The following is a 19802-nucleotide window of genomic DNA, read 5'->3' as shown; positions in this document are numbered from 1 at the left end:
TGAGAGTGGGAGCAAACACCCCCTTGGCAGAACAGATGGGACACTGAACACCGCTCTGTCCCCTCCAGACGTCCCCAAACGCCCTCTGGGTGCAGGAGAACGAGTAGAAACCTCAGCCCAAAGCAGTGGCGCAGCCGTGGTGCTAAGAACAGGCACCACGCTATTTCTACCCCATCCAGGAGCACAGGCAGGCTGGGCACAAAGGGCTGACAGCAGGAACGACGACGTCATGGGGAAAAGTGTTCACCCTTCAGAAAAAACAGACAAGTGGCTCCAGTGCCCGAGACCCTCACGGCCAGGACGGACAAACAGCTCCCGCCAGCTGCCGCAGGGAAGGACGGGCGCAGGGGAGCGCTGGCTGGGATCCACGTCTTTATAAATAAGCTCAAGCTCATGAGTTTATTCACAGGGTCCAGGACAATGCAGGACTCAAAGGCTGGAGAGTCACAAGCCTGTGGCAGAGAAGGCTGTGGGGCTGATCCCCGTGGGCTCAGCAGCTCCAGAACGGGCTCCTGGTGAGGGCCAAGCTCCAGCAGCTGGAATGGAGCCCTCCTCGAGTGATGACCTCCAGAGTGGGCCGAGGGGGAGATCTGAGAGTGCAGCTGGTTCCTCTCAGCGCTGCCTGCACTGCAGCCCAGACCCCCCCAGCAAACCCAGCCCCCTGCACGCTCACAGGGTGCTCTCCAGTGTGTTGTAGTTGTCCTTGAAACTCTTCAGCTCCAGGAAGTGTTTGGCACGTTTGCTCTTCTGGCTGGAAGGAAGGTAGGTGACCTGGATGGTGGTGGGGCTGGAGGCTTCAGGGGACAGCGTGAGGTCCTTCACTGCTGACTGGTGCTGCCTCTGGCTGCTGCCACCCCGGGCCTTGGTGCTGTGGGCAGAGAAGAGGCACCATCACTGCTCAGCTGCTCAGCCTGTGTGTCTGTCTGTCTGTCTGTCCAACACGAAGCAAATCTGCTTTTGTGATGACAGTGTCACAGACATCTTTTATGAAAAATCCTCTCCTTAGGATTTTTCCTCCTGAGAAGCTGGAAGGCCTCAGGAACAAAATGTAAACAATTGTTATCTGCTGCTGTGGAATGCAACAGGTGCATCTGGGATTGGTCTCATGTGGTTGTTTCTAATTAATGGCCAAGCACAGTCAGCTGGCTTGGACTCTCTGTCCAAGCCAAAAACCTCTGTTATCATTCCTCTCTATTCTATTCTTAGCCAGCCTTCTGATGAGAACCTTTTCTTCTATTCTTTTAGTATAGTTTTAATGTAATATATATCATAAAATAATAAATCAGCCTTCTGAAACATGGAGTCAGATCCTCATCTCTTCCCTCATCCAAGAACCCCTGTGAACACGGTCACAGCACTCACTGAGGTCTTGGCATCTAAAGCTGCTGGTTCTGTGCAAGTCCCTGACCCAAGGGGGTCAGGACAAGCAGGAATGGTGACTGTGACCATGGAACAAACCCAAAGTGCAGTAATGGATGGGCTGCAAGGAAGGAGTGACCCCAGAGGGACAGATGGGCACAGACAGCTCCTGTCTCAGATGACACCTGTGCCCTAAACCCATCTCTGTCCACACCTTCCCACGGGCTGCAGGGGCCCAGGAACTCACCACTGCATCTGGCCAGCAGCACTTACATGTTTGCCAGTTCATTCAGAGCTTCCTCATACTTCAGATATTCCGTTTTCCCAAAGACCTGGACACAAACAGAGAACACCACGGACCATGGAGCTGCAGCGGGGCTGTGAGCTCAGGCCCAGCAGCAGGGCAGGGCACAGGAACGCCCTGTGGGCACAGCAGTGCCCCCCAGCACTCACCCCCGTGCCATAGCGGGCGCTCTCGTAGCCGTCCAGCAGGGTGTCGATCAAGGCCTTGCGGATGCCCTTGAAGGAGGAGCTGGAATTCCTCAGCTCCAGCAGGTAGGCACAGAAATTCTTCCCTATTAAAGACTTTGGGTAGCGAGCCTCTGCTTGGAAGGGGATTTCTGGAAAAAGGCACAGGTAAAAATGCTTGTGCTCATCCCTCAGGTCAGGAAGCGCTGCCTGGATAAATTCATATCCATGCCCCAAGCCCCAGCACATCCAACCCTAAAGCCACCAGTGGGAGGCTGCTCTCTGTGGGCTGTGAGAATGGCCCTAGGTTTGGAGGAATAGAGAAGAAAATGCCAGAAGTAATTTCCTTCCCATTGCTTTTGAATCCGAGCAGTTCAGCAGTGGCACAGTGGCATCTTTGTGTGCTTTCACACCAGTGAGTGTGAAGGAACTTGCCTTTCCCCATCAGGGCTGAGTAACCTGCATTGAAAGGCAGGTGTGTGTCAGCTGGGGTTCCTTTCTGTCAGAGCAATGTGGTTTTTGTGTCTCTGGCCCTAAAGATTCATTTCTCAGTGATTCACTGATTGGTTTCTGTGCTGCTGCCTATGCCATGGTTTTGAGGGCCTTTTTTCTGTTTGTTGTTGTGGAGTTGGGCTTGGCTGCTGTTTCTCATGCAGGTGCTTGTCTCAGGCAAGCTGAGAACAGCCTGAGCAGCCCCAAGAAGAAGAGTGCTTGCTTAGGAGGAACCTTCCTGCATGCAGGGTGTCATTCCTTTTGTGACAAAGGCAGCAGAGAAGTGGGAGAAGTGACTTCAGTGGGAGAAGTGACTTCTCCTCCCCAGTGAGCACCTGGCACCCTCATTCAGGGTCCATCTGCACCCTCTCTTGCCCTGGGCTCCCTCACCTGATGTCCTGATTGCATCCAGTGCCTTCATCCTGTACAGGTAGTTATAGCAGCCTGGAAAAGGGAAAGCACAACCTGAGATCTCTGCAAACCTTGGAGGGAAGTGGGGAAAGGGAAAACAGGACAAGAGACACCATTTCGTGTGGCAGGACAGCAACAGGAGCAGTCAGAGGCGTCAGGGAGCAGTGCAGGACAGAACTCTGGCACAGTACCTGGTGTCTCCAGCTGCAGGAGCCGCCCATCATCCTCTGCCAGCAGCCGTGGCTCGTACTTGATGTCCTGCACCCTGGACAGTCGAATGTCAATCTCTTCCTTTAAATCCTGTACAGCAGCAAAACAACGTTTACACACCACTCCCTTTGTTTGTCGGATCAAAGGGACAAGAACAGCCCTAGATAAACCCTCCCCTCTGCCTCTCACCACCCTGAGGCAGCAGCTCCTGCACGTCCCTCCAGGCCCGGATGGGTGCAGGGAATGGAGAATACCCACCTTGGGTGCGTGCTGCCCCACAGGCACGTGGGGGCCGCGGCGGGACTTCATGGCGAAGCGCATGATCTGGCGTTTCACGAAGATGAAGAGCAGCACAAAGACCTGCGGAGCGCCAGCGGGGCGAGGGTCAGGGGTGCGCTGCGGGGGAGGTCTCACAGCCAGCCCGTGCCCACCCCTCCGCCCCGAGCCCCCAGTTCAGCCCTCTGGGACACCCAGGTCAGCCTCACGCCCTCCCCACCTCCACAGAGCTGCCCCTCACATCCCCTCCCCGCCCCGCCGACCCCATGAGAGCCCCGAGCCCGATTCCGAGGGGCTCCCCACAGGCAGCCCGGGCCGCGTCTCACGGGAGCCGTTTCGCCCCCTCAGGCCCGGGCCCACGGCAGCTCCACGGACGCGCCACGATCAGCCTCGCGGGGGCTCCACGGGCTCCAGCCCGTCCCGCCCCGTCCCGCCGGCGCTCACCAGGCTGCCGTAAGCCATGACCAGCACCACGTTGACCCCCGAGAGCCAATTGCTGCCGGCGCCCGCCATGCCCGGCCCGGCCCGGGGCCGCACAACATGGCGGCCACAAAGCCGCCCCGCGCGCCCACCACGTGACCGGAGGAACCGCGGCTCACGTGACCCGTACGGGGCCTCCGCAGCGGCCCCGCGTCCGTCACGTGCTCGGCGCGGGCGGCCCCGCCCCGCGCGGTCACGTGCCGGGGGCGGGGCCGGGGGAGTTGTCAGTGCGGGCGGACCCAGGTAAAGTTGCGGCGGCGGCGGCGGCGGCTCCGGTACCGCGCGGCCCCCGAACCCGCCCCCCGCCGGCTCCCGCCGCCGCCCCCCTGCCTGCCCGGCCTCGCCGCCTCCCGCCCGCTCGGCCCAGCTGCGGCCGGTGCCCCGGGGGCGGCTCTGAGCCCCGCCGCCGGCGCCGCTGGGCCCCGCGCGGCCTAGTGGGCCGGGCCGTAGCCGGGGGCTGGCGTAGCGCGCGGCCGCCGCAGGTGAGGCGGGCGGGCGGGCCGGCTGCGGGTGGGGGGGGTGAAATGGCGGCCGCGGCCATGAGGGCGGAAGCGGCCCGAACTCGCCCGCCTCTCCGTTGCGGGCCCGGCCTGGCGCCGCCGTGGGGGCTCCCGCCCGGCCCCGCCGGCTCCCTCCGCTTCGGTCCGGTTCGTTACCTCGTTAGGAACCGCGGGTTGGGCCGCGGGGTCGGGCGGCTCCGACCTTGCCGCGCTCTCGGGGCCCGCCCGTCCCCGCCGCTGCCGGCGGTAACAATGGGAGCCGTGCTCCCGCCCTGCCGGGCTCCTTGCGGGCCGCCGGGCCCGCTCCTGCCGCCGCTCCTCGGGGCCGCCCCGTGGGCCGTGGCACGGCTGCTTCCGCTGCCCGCCTCAAATTCCCGGGCAGCGGCGGTTCGGGGGTCCTGCAGGAGCCCCGGGCCGCCGGTGCCGCCCTGCCCCACGTCCCTCCATGCCGGCCGGGGGCTCTCCCTGCGCCCTCCGGCCCGGAAAGCTCCCGAGCAAAGCGCTGCCCGTCGGTACCGAGTCGGGGTCTCTGATGGAATAGCCGGGAGCATCTCCCTTAAAAAGATCACGGTTTGCGTACATGGAATGATTCGGTTTGCGGCCACCATGTCTTTGCTCTGGGGAAAACTTCTTGTGTTGATAACCCCTTTTTTTGAGTCCTTATTCTGCCCCATGTTGCAGGAAAAGCTTTGCCTTCTCTGGCCCTTTCCTTTTGGGCTTTGGGGCTTTTTTGTACACCTTATTAAGCTTTGTCAGAATGGGATGAAAATACCATTTTTCTGTACTAACACATCAGGAAACTGAAACTGGGATGTGCCAGGGCGAGTAGCAGCCAGCAGCTCTGGCACTGCCATGGGACCTACAGATCCTGGTTCTGAAACTGTAACTTCTCTGACGTTTCTAATAAAATGAACAGTTTGTTACATTTTTGTATCCCCTCATTTTCTGGAGACTCCACACTTTCCTTGTGTAGTCGAGACTCTCCTCTTGAGGCCTGCTGGGAAGGCAGGGCTGAGAAGGAAAGGGGGTAACAGCAAATGTCTCATCTGATGCAGTGGCTTTGAGCAGAGGGTGTTGTAGCCTGTAACTGTGAAGTTCCTTTGTTTTCTCTGAGCCCTGGAGTGCAGAGACGTTGCCCTGAGGTGTGAGCCATGCTCCAGTGTGGACTGGCCACCACTCCCTTGGGCTGGAGCTGCTCTTTCAGCTCTTGGTGCAGGTTTGCCCTTTCAAGGGAAGAGGAGGGATGCTTTTGATGAGAGCAGCTTTGCTCTGGGAAGGTGCAGGCTTTGGGGTTCTGTGGGGCACTGAGCTGATCCCCAGTTTCCCCGGTGAGGAATGAGTTCCCAGTAGCCAAATCCTCTTTCCCCAAGGCTGCTGTGGGGTCTGCATGGGGACACCTCACCTAACAGCCTCACCAGAGTCAGCCTTTTTACCACAGATGTTTTTTTTTTATGGGTTTTCAGTATGTGAAAGGACAAATGCTTGTGTTCCTGGTGGCAGCTGCTGAGCAATGCCTGGGCTGCACAAGTTTTGGGCTCAGGCTGCTGGACCTGCAGCCCAGAGAAGCTGCAGCTTGGGTTTCTGGGTGAAATCACTTCAATCCCTTCCCTCTGGGCCCGTGGTTCTGCTGCTGGGTTGGTTTAGTACAACAAATTGGGTGTGAAACTTACAACTGGAAGAAAGCAAAAATAAATATATACCATGGGAATGGAGCCTGCCCAGAGGGGATGGCTGGGGAGAGAAGGCTTTTTCTGCTCTGCCTTGGCACAAGTGCAGGCTTGGTGCTCTTCCTTGTACCTCTGGGGTTCCTGGTAGCTTGGATTGTTTCCTCAGAAGGGACCTTGGCACTGGATGGCTGAGGAACTGTGATGTGACGTTGCCATGAGGCAGGGGTGGCTGTGAGGGGGGAATTTGAAGGTTTTGTGAGGAGCTGCAGGAGCAATTGCACAGAAATTGCCTGCAGAGAAAGGCCAGGCACTGGTGGGAGCAGCTGTGGCGGTGTAGAGGCAATGTCAGGAGGGATTTCTGGATTTCTCACCAATTCAAACTTCAACAGGAGATTGCCCAGCTTTTCCTGCACTGTTTGCTAATGCTGCTTCCTTGGCACTCTGTGTTTTCCCTGTGCTGTCCTGCTCATGGACAGCAGTGTTTCAGATCAGATCCTGCACTGGTTGTCTTGCTGAGCTCTCTGCTCTCTGTTTCTGCACTCTGTGGCTCCTTCCCATGTCCCTTGTGTCTGCAGGTCCTGCTGCTTTGGGGGAAGGCTTTGCAGTCTTAGGAATGAAATACAAAAATGTGATTTCTGTGCTTACTGAAATTTCAGGAGCTCAGAAGCTGTGAGTCCTGACAAGTGCTGTGGGATGTCTCTCACATCCTTTTTGCCAAAAAGGCACTAAAGAGGGTAAAACCTCAGTGCTAATCCCTTTCCAACACCCCTGCCCTGAGGGCCAGTGTGAGTTTAGAAAACTCTGCTTGCTTTGGACCCTCCAACTTTTCTTGGGATTTTTTGCCTCAAGCAGTGTTATCTAACAGTGTTACTGGCTGTTATTCCTTGCAGATGTCTTATTCACATTTTAGTATGTTTGTGATCAAAAATACTAGGAAAAATTTTGGTTTTCCAGTTCAAGGGAATAATTTAAATAAGCAAAAAAATAGGCACTTCTGCAAGGGCAGGTTTTCCTTAAAATAAAAATTCCACAGACCTGCAGCACCTCTTTTTGCTGGAGCATTTTTGCAAGAAAAGAAAGGAGAAGGGGAAGTAGCTGATGTGTCTGAGGGTCTGAGATGCTCTGTCCTGCAATTGATGTTTTTTTGAAGCTTTTTCCAAGCCTTCCTGCTCCATTTGATGGCCACAGCCTCAGCTTGGGTGCGTGGCAGATCTGTGCCCACTCACACGTGTTCCAACAAGAAGTTGTTAAACTCTTTGCCTCAAGTCCAGGGAATGGCTTCAAACTGAAGGAGGCTCAGTCTAGATTACCTGAAAAAGAGGTTTTTTACATTGAGGGTGGTGAGGCCCAGAGAAGCTGTGGCTGCCCCTCCTCTGGAAGCATTCAAGGCCAGGTTGGATGGGGTTTGGAGCTGCCTGGGCTGCTGGAAGGTGTCCCTACCCATAGCAGGGGGGTGGAACTGGGTGAGCTTCAAGGTCCCTTCCAACCCACACCAGTCTGTGATTTTCCTTTGTCTCCTGGTGCCTGATTGCTCCCACCTGGATGCAGGTGACACTCCAGAGAGAAACCTCAAGCAGTACAAGTGGCCATTTTGTGTTGGGAGCACATGGTGGTTTTGGGGAAGTGCTGGGGAGGGTGGGGACCTGCAGCAGCCATTCTGGCTGTGTTACCTTTGCGATTGTTCACTTTTGGTGCTGATTTTGTTTGTGGCATCTAACAGTGTGTTCTCTCTTCTCCCCTGGCCCACCACAGAGTTGAACCTTGTAAATACTGTTATTTGTATATACTGTAAATGATGACATCGGTGGGCACTACCCGAGCCCGGGGCAGCTGGGAGCAGACACAGACACAGAGCCAGACGCAGCACAAGCAGCGGCCACAGGTAAGGGCAGGCTCCAGAGAGCCCAGAGCAGACCTGGCTGCTCAGTGCTGACAGCTGGGCTGGCCTAAATGAGCTCCCCATGTGCCACAGGGTGCTGCTGGCACTGGGGTTTCCATGTCTATCTCCAAGTGGGAGCTGCTGCTCAAATTTGGTTTTATTTCCATTTGTCCGTTCCTCGCACACTTTAATGAATGTAGGTGGCTGAGAAGCCACCTGCAGTGGGTTGTGGTGGTGAGGTCTGCCCCAAAACAGATGTGGTTTGGGTGGCTGCTGTTCATGTGGTGCTATGAGGACAGCAGATATATCCCTTCAACAGTATATCCCTTTCTTCCAGACTCTTCTTCTTTCTTCTTTTTCATCTCACTTTCTCCCTGGAGTTCTCCTTCTCTGGCCCTTGTTTTTGCCATATTGATTCCTTTCCAGAGAACCTGGGGTAGCAGAATGGCTTTTTGAGGATGGTTTGGAAATGCACCACTCTGACAATGTGCTCTGTCTCTCCCTGCTTCCTTTAGGCTACTGCAGAACAGATTCGACTTGCACAGATGATTTCGGACCACAACGATGCTGACTTTGAGGAGAAGGTGAAACAAGTGAGTGTGAAAATGAAGGTGAACTCTGACAGGGAGCTGAGATCAGCACTGGGAGTAGTGTGAATGCTGGGGGGACACCTGGCTGCTCCCTGAATTTGCTTGGACTGCCTTTATAAAGCTGTATCATAGCATGGTTTGGGTCAGTAGGGACATTAAAGGGTATCCAGTTCCACCCCTGTGCTGTGGTGATCTCTTCCACTATCCCAAGCTGTTCCAGCAGTGCCAGAGCCTCACCACCCTCACAGGGAAGAATTTCTTCTCAATAGCCTGTATGACGGCCCTCTGGCAATGGAAAACCAGTCCCCTGTCTTGTCACCCCAGGCCCTTGTCCAAAGTACCTTTTCAGCCCTCTTGGAGCCCCTTTAGGCCCTGGAAGGAGCTCTGAGGTCTCCCTGGAGCCTTTACTTCTCTAAGCTGAACCCCCTCCAGCTCTCCCAGCCTGTGCCCAGAGCAGAGGAGCTCCAGAGCCCTCAGATCATCTCTGTGGCCTCCCCTGGGCTCACTGCAGCAGCTCCTTGTCCTCCCTGTGCTGGAGGCAGCTCTGCAGGGCAGGGTCTCAGCAGAGCAGAGGGGCACAATCCCCCCCTCACACGCTGCTGGGGATGTGCCCAGGTCAGTGTTGGCTTTCTGGGCTCCCATGTGGCCAGGTTTTACTGTTTTCTCAAACCCCAGATCTTTCTCCTCAGGGCTGCTCTCCATCCATTCTCCCCCAGCCTCCCAGCCTGTGTTTTTGTTTGGCCTTGCCTTGATTTGGGTGCAGCAACTTCTGTGGTGCTGAACTTTCAGTTTGTTTGTGCAGGTAACAGTGTTATCCTGAGCAAAGGAGGTTGTAGTGGGAGGAGGGTCATGGTAAAACAAACACTCAAAAATTCACATTTCTTGTTGAGGAACACAGTTAAGCTGAGAAGGCTGGGGAGATTCCCAGCCCCTTCAATTTTTTGTTGAAAGGTTTCTGGTTTGGGATTGAACTCCCTTGCCTCCTGAGATAGCCATAGAGTTTTTGGTGCCATCTTGGTTTGGAACATGCTGACCATGGTGTTGTTTTCTCTGCAGCTGATTGACATCACAGGCAAGAACCAGGATGAGTGTGTGATTGCTCTGCATGACTGCAATGGGGATGTCAACAGAGCCATCAATGTGCTGCTGGAGGGCAATCCTGACACGGTAGGGCTGGCTCCTGGAGATCTCCTGAGGTCTAGCTCAGTCTGACTGCCTGTTTGCAGCTGAGGCATCCAGGAATGTGCAGATAAGGAGAGCCACTGTGGCTGACTAGTTCCACAGTGTGGCTGTGACCTGGCTGCTGAATGCTGCTCTCTGTGGGCTGTGAGAATGGCCCTAGGTTTGGAGTAATAGAGAAGAAAATGCCAGAAGTAATTTCCTCCCATTACTTTTGAATCTGAGCAGTTCAGCAGTGGCACAGTGGCATCTCTGTGTGCTTTCACACCAGTGAGTGTGAAGGAACTTGCCTTTCCCCATCAGGGCTGAGTAACCTGCATTGAAAGGCAGGTGTGTGTCAGCTGGGGTTCCTTTCTGTCAGAGCAATGTGGTTTTTGTGTCTCTGGCCCTAAAGATTCATTTCTCAGTGATTCACTGATTGGTTTCTGTGCTGCTGCCTGTGCCATGGTTTTGAGGGCCTTTTTGCTGTTTGTTGTTGTGGAGTTGGGCTTGGCTGCTGTCTCATGCAGGTGCTTGTCTCAGGCAAGCTGAGAACAGCCTGAGCAGCCCCAAGAAGAAGAGTGCTTGCTTAGGAGGCACCTTCCTGCATGCAGGATGTCATTCCTTTTGTGACAAAGACAGCAGAGATGCAAGTACTGTTACAGAGCAAGAAAAAACCTGGCAATGTGAGATCCTTCCAAACCACTGCTGCTATCACATATCCTCCTGGCACCCTGGTTTGCTTGGAGCCAACTCAGCTCTGAGTTGAGAGTCTAAATATCATTTTAGAATATTCTGCTTTAGCTCATTTTTTTCCCTGTGATGAGAGCTGGGGGTATGTGGGTGAGCTGGACACCTCAGACTATATTTTGTGTATTGCAGCTGCTCCCCAGTGTCTGGTTCTCTGCTTGCTTTGGCTTCACACAAGTTCTGTACAACACATGTATGCATTCCTCCTTGTCTTTAGGAAGCTCTTTCCATTGATAACTGAATGAAGTAGCTTTTGGAAACCCTTTTAGAAAAGGGAATGCTAGGGATGTGCATTTCTGAGGTACAGCTGTGTTCTCCTGCACATCTGTTGTAACCAGTGACTTCTAGTCAGGAACCCCTGCTATCACAGCAGTTTAGTTAGGTGGAGAAACACATTGCTCATGAGAGCAGCATCCAGGACAGTGTGCAGCAGCACCTCCTTTATGGGATGAGCAGCAGGAGCTCCTGCAGGGCAGGGCCATGGAGAAGCAGGCAGGGTGGAAGAAATGCTGGGCTGTCACTGATCCAGGCTGGTGGCCTTGTGGTCACAGCATCTCTGAGCACAGGCAGCCCCTGCAGTGCCATTGGTCAGCACCTTGGAGCTGCTTTTGGGTCTGGTTTGTGCAGCAATCCCAGAAAGGGGATTTTTTTACAAGAAACAGACCTGTTAGTTGCTTGGGTACTCTGGTGCTGAAGACAGCTTGCCTGCTGAGCTAGACACTGTTAATGTACTGTGTTTCAAACAGTGAAGGAGCAGGTATGATCTTAGCATTAGATTAAGCTTGATTAAAAAAAAAAAAACATTTACTTGAAAAATCTTTATTTGGAATACTGTGATTTTAAAGTTTATTTCTAAGCCAGATTCCTATGGAGAAAGACTTGGAAGCCTTGGGTTTGATGGCAGTTTGTGCCACTGTGTTGTTGGGTTTTTTCACTGTCCCTGCATGCTGCCATTGAAACCCAGCTGTCTGCCAGTTGTTTTCAGGTGATTGTAAAGGACTTAAGACTATTTTTAGTTGTTCTAACAGTGTGCAGCATCAGTTTAAGAGTATGAAACCACTGCAACTGTTAGAAGATACATGGGTGCAGGCTCATGGCAGTGAGCTGGATGCAGACTCAACATTTTGCAGCTGAACTTGGTTAAATTCTGTGATGCTTCTCTGCATCTCAGATGATATTTAAGGGAGAGGTTTTGTGAATAACTTTGCATCTGCTGAAAGAACTTAGCCCAAATGTTGACTGCAGATCACTATGAAACATTTACCTGAATTATTCTGAGAGCTCCTGGTGAGCTGTGTGAAATGACAGGGTTTTTTTCCCCCTAAGCAAGGTAAATATATCCATGTTTGAATTCTAGAAGTATCATGCCATCTCTGTTGAAGAATTTTAGTAGATCTTTGCAGAAATGGAATAACTCATCTCCTGTTACCTCAGATTGTGTGCTGTAAGAAAGCTTGGCTTGAAGGAGGATGATGTGCTGTGTGTAGACTGATAGACTCTTAAAAAAATTGATCTGGAAATCGTTTTTGAGGAGACCCCCGTTACATTCTCTGTAGCAGGTTTGAATCTCCACGTATTTGCACCTTTCATTGAGCTAACTGGCATTCATTTCTTTCCCCTCTGCAACCTTCAGCATTCCTGGGAGATGGTTGGGAAGAAGAAAGGTGTCTCAGGACAGAAGGAGAGTGGACAGACAGAACCCAGTGAAGAAAGCAAAGAGAACCGGGATCGGGAGCGGGATTTCAGCAGACGACGTGGAGGGCTGCCGAGGCGAGGCCGAGGTGCCACCCGTGGAAGAGAGTGTATGGAGCTTCCCTTTAATAACCCCAAAACCCTCCCACTGAAGCACTGTGATGTGTAACAGCTGTCAGCAGAGCTTTTAGGGCAGACACATCTGTGTGTGTGGATCTGTTCAATGATCCCCTGTCTGAGATGATTCTTTGCATGATGGCCTCACTATCAGCTTAAATCAGCAGTTCAGGGAGCACGTGGTGATCTGCTCCCCCACACAGCCACGGCATTTTGGGGTTTGAGGTGTGGTTTAAAGCAGGACGAGTCTTGAAGTTGTCTTTGCTTTGTTCTGTCTTTCAGTTAGGGGCCAGGAGAATGGATTAGATGGTGGTAAGAGTGGAGGATCGTCTGGAAGAGGCACGGAAAGAGGGAGGCGGGGACGTGGCCGAGGCCGAGGTACACACGGGATGTGGGGTCCTCAGGGGGTGGGAGGAGGAGAATTTTAGCAGTAAATCTATCACCCATGAAGGTTCCAAAGCCTCTTCTATGGGAGGAATTGCCAAACTGAGCATATGCACTTCATTTTTCTATTCTTGTGCTTACTTTTAGTACCTACATGTTGCTTTCCCATCTTAAAGATGATAGAAACAACACCTGGTTCTTGGAGTTAGAATTAAAAAAAGTGCTTTATTATAGAGGTGGGCAGTTAAAAACTCAGGGCTAACTTATTTTAGCAGGTGGCCAATAGCTTGTTAGCAGCAGAACCTGCCTCCTCATCATTCTTATATATGTGTCTGAGCACCACCACTGCTTGGACTTTAAATGCTTGGGGCAGAAATTCGTTTTACCCCAAAAACTGCTGCTTAGGAATTGTTGCTGAGGTCACATACTGCAGAAATCAGAATCTGGGGTCCAGTACTTCTGATTTGTGCCAGCTGGAAACCTCATGTTAGCCTGGATTGATGCACTGCTAATCATGCTGCCGGCCAGCTGAGGTCACTCCCACACATCAAAAGATGTTGCTGGCAATCCCATCAACCCAGGAAAATCCTCTCCACGTTCATATTCTGGACCTGTGTGTGTTGTTCAAGTGTTTCTTTGCCCAGGGATGTAGAGCCAAGGTGCAGCAGTGCATGTGTGTGTGTTTACAGGTGGCTCTGGACGGCGAGGGGGAAGATTTTCTGCCCAAGGCATGGGGTAAGTTTCACTGACATAAAGCACAGCAAAAATAAAAGTCTGTGCATGAATGGTACTCTTTGTGTCAGTCATTTCTGTTCCCTTATTTTTTGTTGTTGTTTTTGTTTTGTTGGGTCTATTTGTTTGTGTTTTTTTGTTTTCTTTAGGTTTTTATTTATTTTGTTGGGTCTGTTTAGCTTTTGGTTTTGTTGGGTCTGTTTAGTTTTTGGTTTTGTTGGGTCTATTTATTTTTTGAGAATCTTTTTGTTTGGGCTTTTTTGAGGATTTTTTTGTTTGGGTTTTTTGAGGATTTTTTTGTTTGGGCTTTTTTGAGGATCTTTTTGTTTGGGCTGTTTTGAGGATTTGGGCTTTTTTGAGGATCTTTTTGCTTGGGCTTTTTTGAGGATTTTTTTTGTTTAGGTTTTTGTTTGTTTGTTTGTTTTTTTTTTTTTTTTTTTTGTTTGTTTGGGGGGGTTCTTTGTTTTTTTGCAGGGGGGGGTTGTTTGCTGGTTTTTGTTTTTTTTTGTTAATAAGGCCCAAGCTGCATCACAGTAACTTAAACTCGGGATGTCTGGTGTAGCTGAAGCTCTCTCTACTGAGAGAACTGCTTTGTGATACGTATTATATTCTGAACAAAATCAATTGCTTTCAAAACACTTTAACAGAGTTTCCATTTCCATCCTCTTGTTCCTTGCAGAACTTTCAACCCAGCTGACTACGCTGAGCCAGCCAGCACGGATGAGAACTACGGGAACAGCAACAACACGTGGAACAACACCGGGAGCTTTGAGCCAGATGATGGCACAAGTAAGAGCCTTCCCATGAGTGTGTGTGCTGCCTTGTAGTGACTGTGTGAGGGGGATTTGCCTCCATCCAGTTGCACTGAGGATGTTCTAGGCAGGTTTAGGCTCAGGGATGGAAGAGCAGGTTGCTGGTTCAGAGATGGATTTCGGTGACCCTGGTACTTTGCACCCTTTGCACGTTGGAAACGGGAGTTGGGTGATTGCTCTGGGCTGAGCTTGTGGCTGCTGCTGCCTGACAGAGGCACAGAAACACTCACCTCTGTTTGTTTTCCTGTAGAAACCATGCTACTGCTTGGAAAGTAGCAGTATGTTTTCTCTTTTTTATAAACTGTAGTGTGATAGGCAGATCCAAGATCTCAAATGTTTGGTGCATCCTCCAGAGAATTACTCAGGGTAGGATGTATTGCTCTTTATTTTGGTACTAAGATTATTCTTGCTTTCATGGTCATCTTGCTCAAACCATGGTGGGGATAGGATTTTGTTACAGAAAGGAGCTGAAAGCAGTTCTGCTTCCTTCCTTCCTTGCTTCCAAGTTTGAAGCAAACTTGTTTGCTGGGTGATTCTGAGCACCCAGCTGCCCTCTGCACATTCTGCATTGGAAAACTGGTGCTCTGGGTTTTGTTTCATGTACACACAATATTGAGAGCTCAGATTTTGTAGTGTGAGAATGGGACAGTCACAGTCCTTGACTGTAAAGAGCCTTTTTTGAGGGGGAAGGAGGGCAGGGCTCATTGGTGGTTTTGTTGTCTTTTTTATGGAGCAATCTGGCACCACTGCAAAGTCAAACTATTTTTCCACAATCACTGAGTATTTACTTAAATACCATGTCTTGGGTATAAGAAGCATCCATATCTGTGTTAATGGTGCTTTAGAACCTTTCCATGCTTCTTGGTTTTGCTGAAAAACTGATAGGTTTGGAAAGAGAGTCCCATTATCTAGGGGATACCTTTTACCATAGTGTTGGTGTCAGGGACAGGGGTGGTTCTTTTGTGTTTTCATGGGTTTTGTTTGGGTTTTGTTCATTTTTTTTCTTCAGAAAACAGCTATTGTGGCAGGAGGGTGTTTTTATGAAACACCAGCAGACAGAGTGATCATCTTGGCAGCTGAGGAGGGGTTTTAAATACCAGAGGGAGTGGACACAGCTCTGTGTGCTGGAAGTTTAACTGTCTAGTGGGAACAGGCTTCTGTTTGAATGGTTTTCATTTCCCTGTGTTGGTGTTTTGTGGAATTGTGGAATGAAGTGGGTTAGAGTGTGGTTAGTGGGAGGACTGAAGATTTTTCTGACAAACAACTCAGATTTGCTCTAGTACTACAACACAGCTGTAAAGTTTATTGTGCAACACCACTGGTCACCTGTGTTGTGTGTGGTTGTTTTGTTTGCAATTTAGTAGCCACAGGCATCTCTTTAAATTAATAATATCCACAGGTACAATGTGACTGTTGTACATGGGGGCAATGAAACTCACCTACACTTTTTGGAAGTCAAAATTTCACTGGTTGTCTTTCTTTTCTTTTTTTTTTTGTTTCAGGACTTGATTTCATTGGGGGTGAGGGGTCAAATTATCCCCGAAAATTTGACACTGCTCCTGGTACGATACATCCAGGTGCACTAACTGCCCCGGATACCTTTACTTTATAGCTTTTTTTAAAAAATTCTGAAATATCTGTGGATATGTCATTCTTCTCTCTCTTAATTTGTTCATTTGAATTAATATTTGACTTTGTTCTGACTGTGCTTTTACTAACGTTGAATGTAAATTGGGAGGAGCTAACAGCAATTCTTGTGGATTATGCAAATTTTAACTTCAGCCATTGCTTCTGGATGCCCAGAGCAGCTCTGGTGACAGAGGGCAGGAGGTGTGAGGCAGCTCATACTCCCTGTGTCTCACATACCCAAAACTGTGACTTGCTGATGTCCCTGTGCCATTCCTCCTCATCCTCATTCCCTGCTGTTCCTGCTCAGGGTCACAGCCCTGCTGCTCTGCCTGGGCTCTCTCTGTGCTTTGCCTCTGCTTTTGGCTGCTGCTGGGTGAGCAGGGCCCAAAGGCTGCTCTGGCATGCTCAGCCTGCCCGGCTGCTCCTCTTCACCTCCCTGCAGCTGAAGATGATGGTGGGTTTGGAGATGACAGGGTTGCTTGATGGCAAAGCTGCTCTGTGCCTGCCACTTGATTTCCTGCTCAAATATCATCCTTAGGAGGCCAAAAGACACCCAGGAGGGGGATGCAGTTTGCTCACATCTACAGAATTCCATTGTGTCCATAATCAGGCCAACTTCTTGTTGTCTCCTCCATCTAACCTGAGGTTTTGAAGTTGAAGCTAAGGGGCTTTCCAGAAGAATTTGCCATTTTCCTCTTGAAGGTCAGGGCAGGAGGAGAAGTGTTGAGGCTGAGGAGTCTCTCCTGCAAGGGCCTGGAAGCAGGCAGACACATGGAGAGCTTCTGCTGTGTTGGAGCATTTTGGGTTAATCTTTAACTTCCCCAGGCAGCACAAGGCCATCTGCTCCAGCACTGCCATTGTGGTTTTGCTGCCCTTTGGCTTTGTTTGGATTAGCATTCCTTCGAGGTGCAGCGTGGGGGCCTTTGGGGTGTGTTGCCTTCCTCGTGCAGGGTGACAAGCCTGCATCCATTCCTGCCTGCTGGGCTGTGGGAGGAGCAGGCTGGGTGCTTATCTCCCAGTTTAAAATCAAGAGAGAGTGGATTTGGGGAGGGATTTCAAAAACTTAGAGACACAATGGGATTTTTTTTTTTTCCTTCACCACATTCATATTTGCACATGTTGTTGGCTTAATTTTATTTTTTTCCTATTTTTCTTGGTTTGAGGAGCTTAAAGACCAGCAGCTTTTTGAAGGGCTTGCTGTTCACCACCCTTCTGAAATGGTGTTAGAGGGCTCAGGGTACTGCTTGTGTTGCAGCTCTCCCCTTCAGAAGAGCTTGATGGAGAGTGATAGAGTTGGTTTTTTTTTAAAAAAAACCTCCCATGCTGTGCTAGTTGGGAGCTTTCTGGAGTGTTCCTGGTGAACACATCACAGATCTTTGATTCTCCGTGTGCCCCTCGAGCCATGCTGAGTCAGTGTCTGCTCTTTGAGGAGTAGATTTGCTGGGAAAGCCCTGTCAATGGCTGTTCTTCATCTGCAGGGTTTCCTTCTGCTTTTAGTGCTGCTTTTCTTCTATTTTCCCCAAACAAACAATACTTAAGAACGCCATGCTATGTTCCTGCATGCTCAAACTCTTGGGGCAGCTCTCCTGTCTTCCTGCTCTCTGGGCCAGCTGCAGGTACATCAGCTCCCACTTCACCTCTTGGGTCAGCCTTGGGCTGGGATGACCTTTCTGAGCCATGAAAATTTGGAAAGGAGCCTTCCCACTGCTGCTCTAAAGGCACCAAAAATCTCAGAATTGTGGGAATTCAGGTTTCTAAACTGCAGATGGGTTTTGCATTGAATGTGTTGATGGTTCTGGCTGTGGAGGAAGGGGCAGTGTGCCTTAAAACTTCTGGCACTCTGGCAAGTATTGTTGTATTAATATCTGTATTTCAAACTCGAATGTATAAAACAGTAAATCCTGGGTGACTTCCTGAATTGGCTCAATTCATCAAGCAAGACAAAAAAAAAAGCAATGAAAAAAGAATAATTCACTGATACTTATTTCATGTACTAGATCCCCCAAGTCTAGACAAGTGGTTATTTAAATAAAAAGTGAAGTTCTGTATGGGGAGATCTGTGTCCTGCAGAAGAGCTCAGAATGTTCTCCTTCCCCACTTGCTTTGTTTTATGCTGTAAAAGGGCTGATAGCAGCTTGTTCCATCCAGTGAGTGTCTTCAGGATCAACCCTGCTGGTGCTCTCAGATTTTCTTGATCTGGTTTGTGTGAACTGAAAGCAAGCTGCACAAAATGGGACTGGCTTTATGCTCTCAGGTTTTTGGGGATGTGAAAGCTCCTGTTCTCTTCCCAAACCAAATTTTAGTTGTTAAATGGAATCTGAAACTGACACATAATATTCAAAATACAGCAATTAAACTGTGATGGATGCAAGGATTGGAACAAGTTGAAAATGCAGCCAGGCAAAACTCTTTTATTTTCTGGTAAATTTTTGCTCACCTAAATTGTGCTGTGCTGGATTGCAGCTGAGGTTTCTTGCTTTTCTTCCTGGTACTTCAAGCTGCACACTTTGAGCATATCTCTGAAACTGGTCACAGAAAAGGCAGGAATTGCTTAGTGCCATAAATTTTCTTTCCTGAATCCCATTTGCCTGAGCACAGGAGGTTCTGGAGCACTGAGGTTTCAAAACTTTTTTTTTTGTGGGGTGGAAGATGAACTATGGGAATGGCTCAGTTATCCTTAAGTTTTATAGAAACTTGAGGTTTACCTGGGTGGTGAAATCCTGTGCCAGAGCTGGCAGGAAGGGAGGAGCTGCTGGGGTAACACTGCTTGCACAAACCTACAGCTACTGCAGTACAAGGGGAGCCAGGAAAATGGCACAAGGAGGCTGGGGACAATGCTGGGGCTTCCTTGCAGAGCTCAGCTTCCCTTTTGGGTGTTGGGAAGGTGTGTGTTGCCCTGTCTGCCAGCCTGGCAGTCTCTTTTTCATCCCAGCAAGGCAGAGGGGATCCTATCTTGAGCATAAAGCCCGGGTTGAGGTTGACTGCTTTATCTTGTCTGATTGGCAATTAGAAATCCTCCTGGCTGCCTGCAAAGCTCCCCAGTGCTCCCCCAGCTGTTGGACACAGAGCTTTGATGCATGCATAACTTCTGTACCTGTTGTTGTCCTTCCAGGTGCATGGAGGGCGGCGACAGAAGAATGGGGCACGGAGGACTGGAATGAAGATGTAGGTATTTCCTGAAGCCATCTCCTCTGTGCATCTGCCAGCAGGCTGCTGTCCTGTCTGTACACACAGAGCTGCCAGCCCATCCTCCCTAAACTGTGGACAGAACCCCAGGAGCTCTGATGAATAAATAATTGTTGCATCTTCTGCAGGATGTGTGTTCTAGAGCTTATGGCCCAAGCCTGGAGGAGATCTCCTGGGGCATTGGGGCTGGCCCTCTCATTTCCTGTAATTGCAAGATGGAATTATTCCAAAACTGTCCTGACTCCACACAGGGCTCTTGCTCCAGTGGTGTGGCAGTTGGAGAAGTTTTGCTTTTGATCACACCAGCAGCAGTTTCATGGTTTTCTGCACATCATGTGCCTCAGCTGGTCCTTGTGATTTGAATGGAAAGGAAGCTCTTGACTTTACCTTCTGACATGCTCTTTGGTGTGTCTCACCACCTTGTGTTCTGTGCCTCATCTCCTTCAGGAGAGAGTGGACATTGTTAGCACCCTCTCTTAATGCCTGTCTATAAATTTCTCTGAAATGGGCTTCAGTCCTTCTCTGAACTAAGGAGGGACTTCTGTTCTTGCAGATGGGAGCAGGGTTGGGCATTTTAGTGTGATTGTTAGTTCTGTGTGCTCATTTTGGTTCAGCTGACAAAATGGGCAAGCACAGCAAGAGTGTGTTTGCCAGGCAACACCTGGGGAAGCACTGCTGCTGTGTTTGGAGATAGGAGCAGCTTTTCTTTGTTCAGTCAGGTCTCTGCTAGAAGGGAGCTTCTGAGAGCCCTTTTTTACCCTCAGTGTGTGTGAGATGCTCTCAGAAGTTCTGGATTTACTTCTTAAACTCTGGCAGTTCAGTTTGTGGCAGCTCCTCAGTCTGGAATAGAAGCTGTTCATGTTCAGACATGTTTCAGGCCATGTTTCACAGGTCCTTACTAACCTCCACCAGATTTTGAGCAATGTTATTTTCCCTTCCATGACTGATCTGTTGGTCAGATCATCCAGGTGAGCCCAGATTATTGGAATCTTAGCTGTGGATCCAAAGTT

The 19802-nt window shown here is 50.5% G+C and overlaps 2 protein-coding genes across 6 annotated transcripts in view; one reads left to right on the top strand and one right to left on the bottom strand.

Moving 5' to 3' along the window:
- Window positions 1-380: 380 nt before the first annotated feature.
- Window positions 381-3795, bottom strand: C25H1orf43 (chromosome 25 C1orf43 homolog). Of its 2 annotated transcripts, none has more exons than XM_063176318.1 (7): window positions 3661-3794; window positions 3199-3300; window positions 2922-3030; window positions 2710-2763; window positions 1813-1979; window positions 1633-1691; window positions 381-868 (listed from the first exon to the last, which is right to left on the bottom strand). In XM_063176318.1, the coding sequence occupies exons 1-7, from the start codon at window positions 3727-3729 to the stop codon at window positions 670-672; spliced, it is 759 nt and encodes a 252-aa protein (XP_063032388.1). In that variant the 5' UTR covers window positions 3730-3794; the 3' UTR covers window positions 381-669. The 2 variants fall into 2 exon arrangements, with proteins under 2 accessions (XP_063032388.1, XP_063032390.1); XM_063176320.1 differs by having other exon boundaries at window positions 794-868; window positions 1607-1691; window positions 3661-3795.
- Window positions 3796-3874: 79 nt separating this feature from the next.
- UBAP2L (ubiquitin associated protein 2 like) overlaps window positions 3875-19802 on the top strand; it is a 30768-nt gene continuing 14840 nt past the window's right edge. For 2 of the 4 annotated variants that reach the window (XM_063176606.1, XM_063176605.1), the window contains exons 1-10: window positions 3875-3939; window positions 7616-7745; window positions 8258-8335; window positions 9389-9499; window positions 11874-12042; window positions 12332-12427; window positions 13123-13168; window positions 13845-13954; window positions 15480-15554; window positions 18719-18771. In XM_063176606.1, the coding sequence (XP_063032676.1) occupies window positions 7656-7745; window positions 8258-8335; window positions 9389-9499; window positions 11874-12042; window positions 12332-12427; window positions 13123-13168; window positions 13845-13954; window positions 15480-15554; window positions 18719-18771 (828 nt within the window). In that variant the 5' untranslated portion in view covers window positions 3875-3939; window positions 7616-7655. The remainder of the gene's footprint in view (window positions 3940-7615; window positions 7746-8257; window positions 8336-9388; window positions 9500-11873; window positions 12043-12331; window positions 12428-13122; window positions 13169-13844; window positions 13955-15479; window positions 15555-18718; window positions 18772-19802) is intronic. The other 2 variants (XM_063176607.1, XM_063176608.1) reach the window with 2 other exon arrangements.

Source organism: Melospiza melodia, chromosome 25 (genome assembly GCF_035770615.1).
Source record: "Melospiza melodia melodia isolate bMelMel2 chromosome 25, bMelMel2.pri, whole genome shotgun sequence".
NCBI classification, from domain to species: domain Eukaryota; kingdom Metazoa; phylum Chordata; class Aves; order Passeriformes; family Passerellidae; genus Melospiza; species Melospiza melodia.
Note: the sequence above shows the minus strand (reverse complement) of the source record. Positions and strands in the feature narration are given on the sequence as shown.

Excerpts from the sequence above, each read along its gene's own strand:
- C25H1orf43 (XM_063176318.1), bottom strand. The coding sequence starts at position 3,729 with ATGGCGGGCGCCGGCAGCAATTGGCTCTCGGGGGTCAACGTGGTGCTG. Across the intron at positions 2,764-2,921 it reads CCTGCAGCTGGAGACACCAG|GCTGCTATAACTACCTGTAC; the intron begins GTACTGTGCCAG and ends TCCCTTTTCCAG. Across the intron at positions 869-1,632 it reads CTGAATGAACTGGCAAACAT|CACCAAGGCCCGGGGTGGCA; the intron begins GTAAGTGCTGCT and ends CTCTGCCCACAG.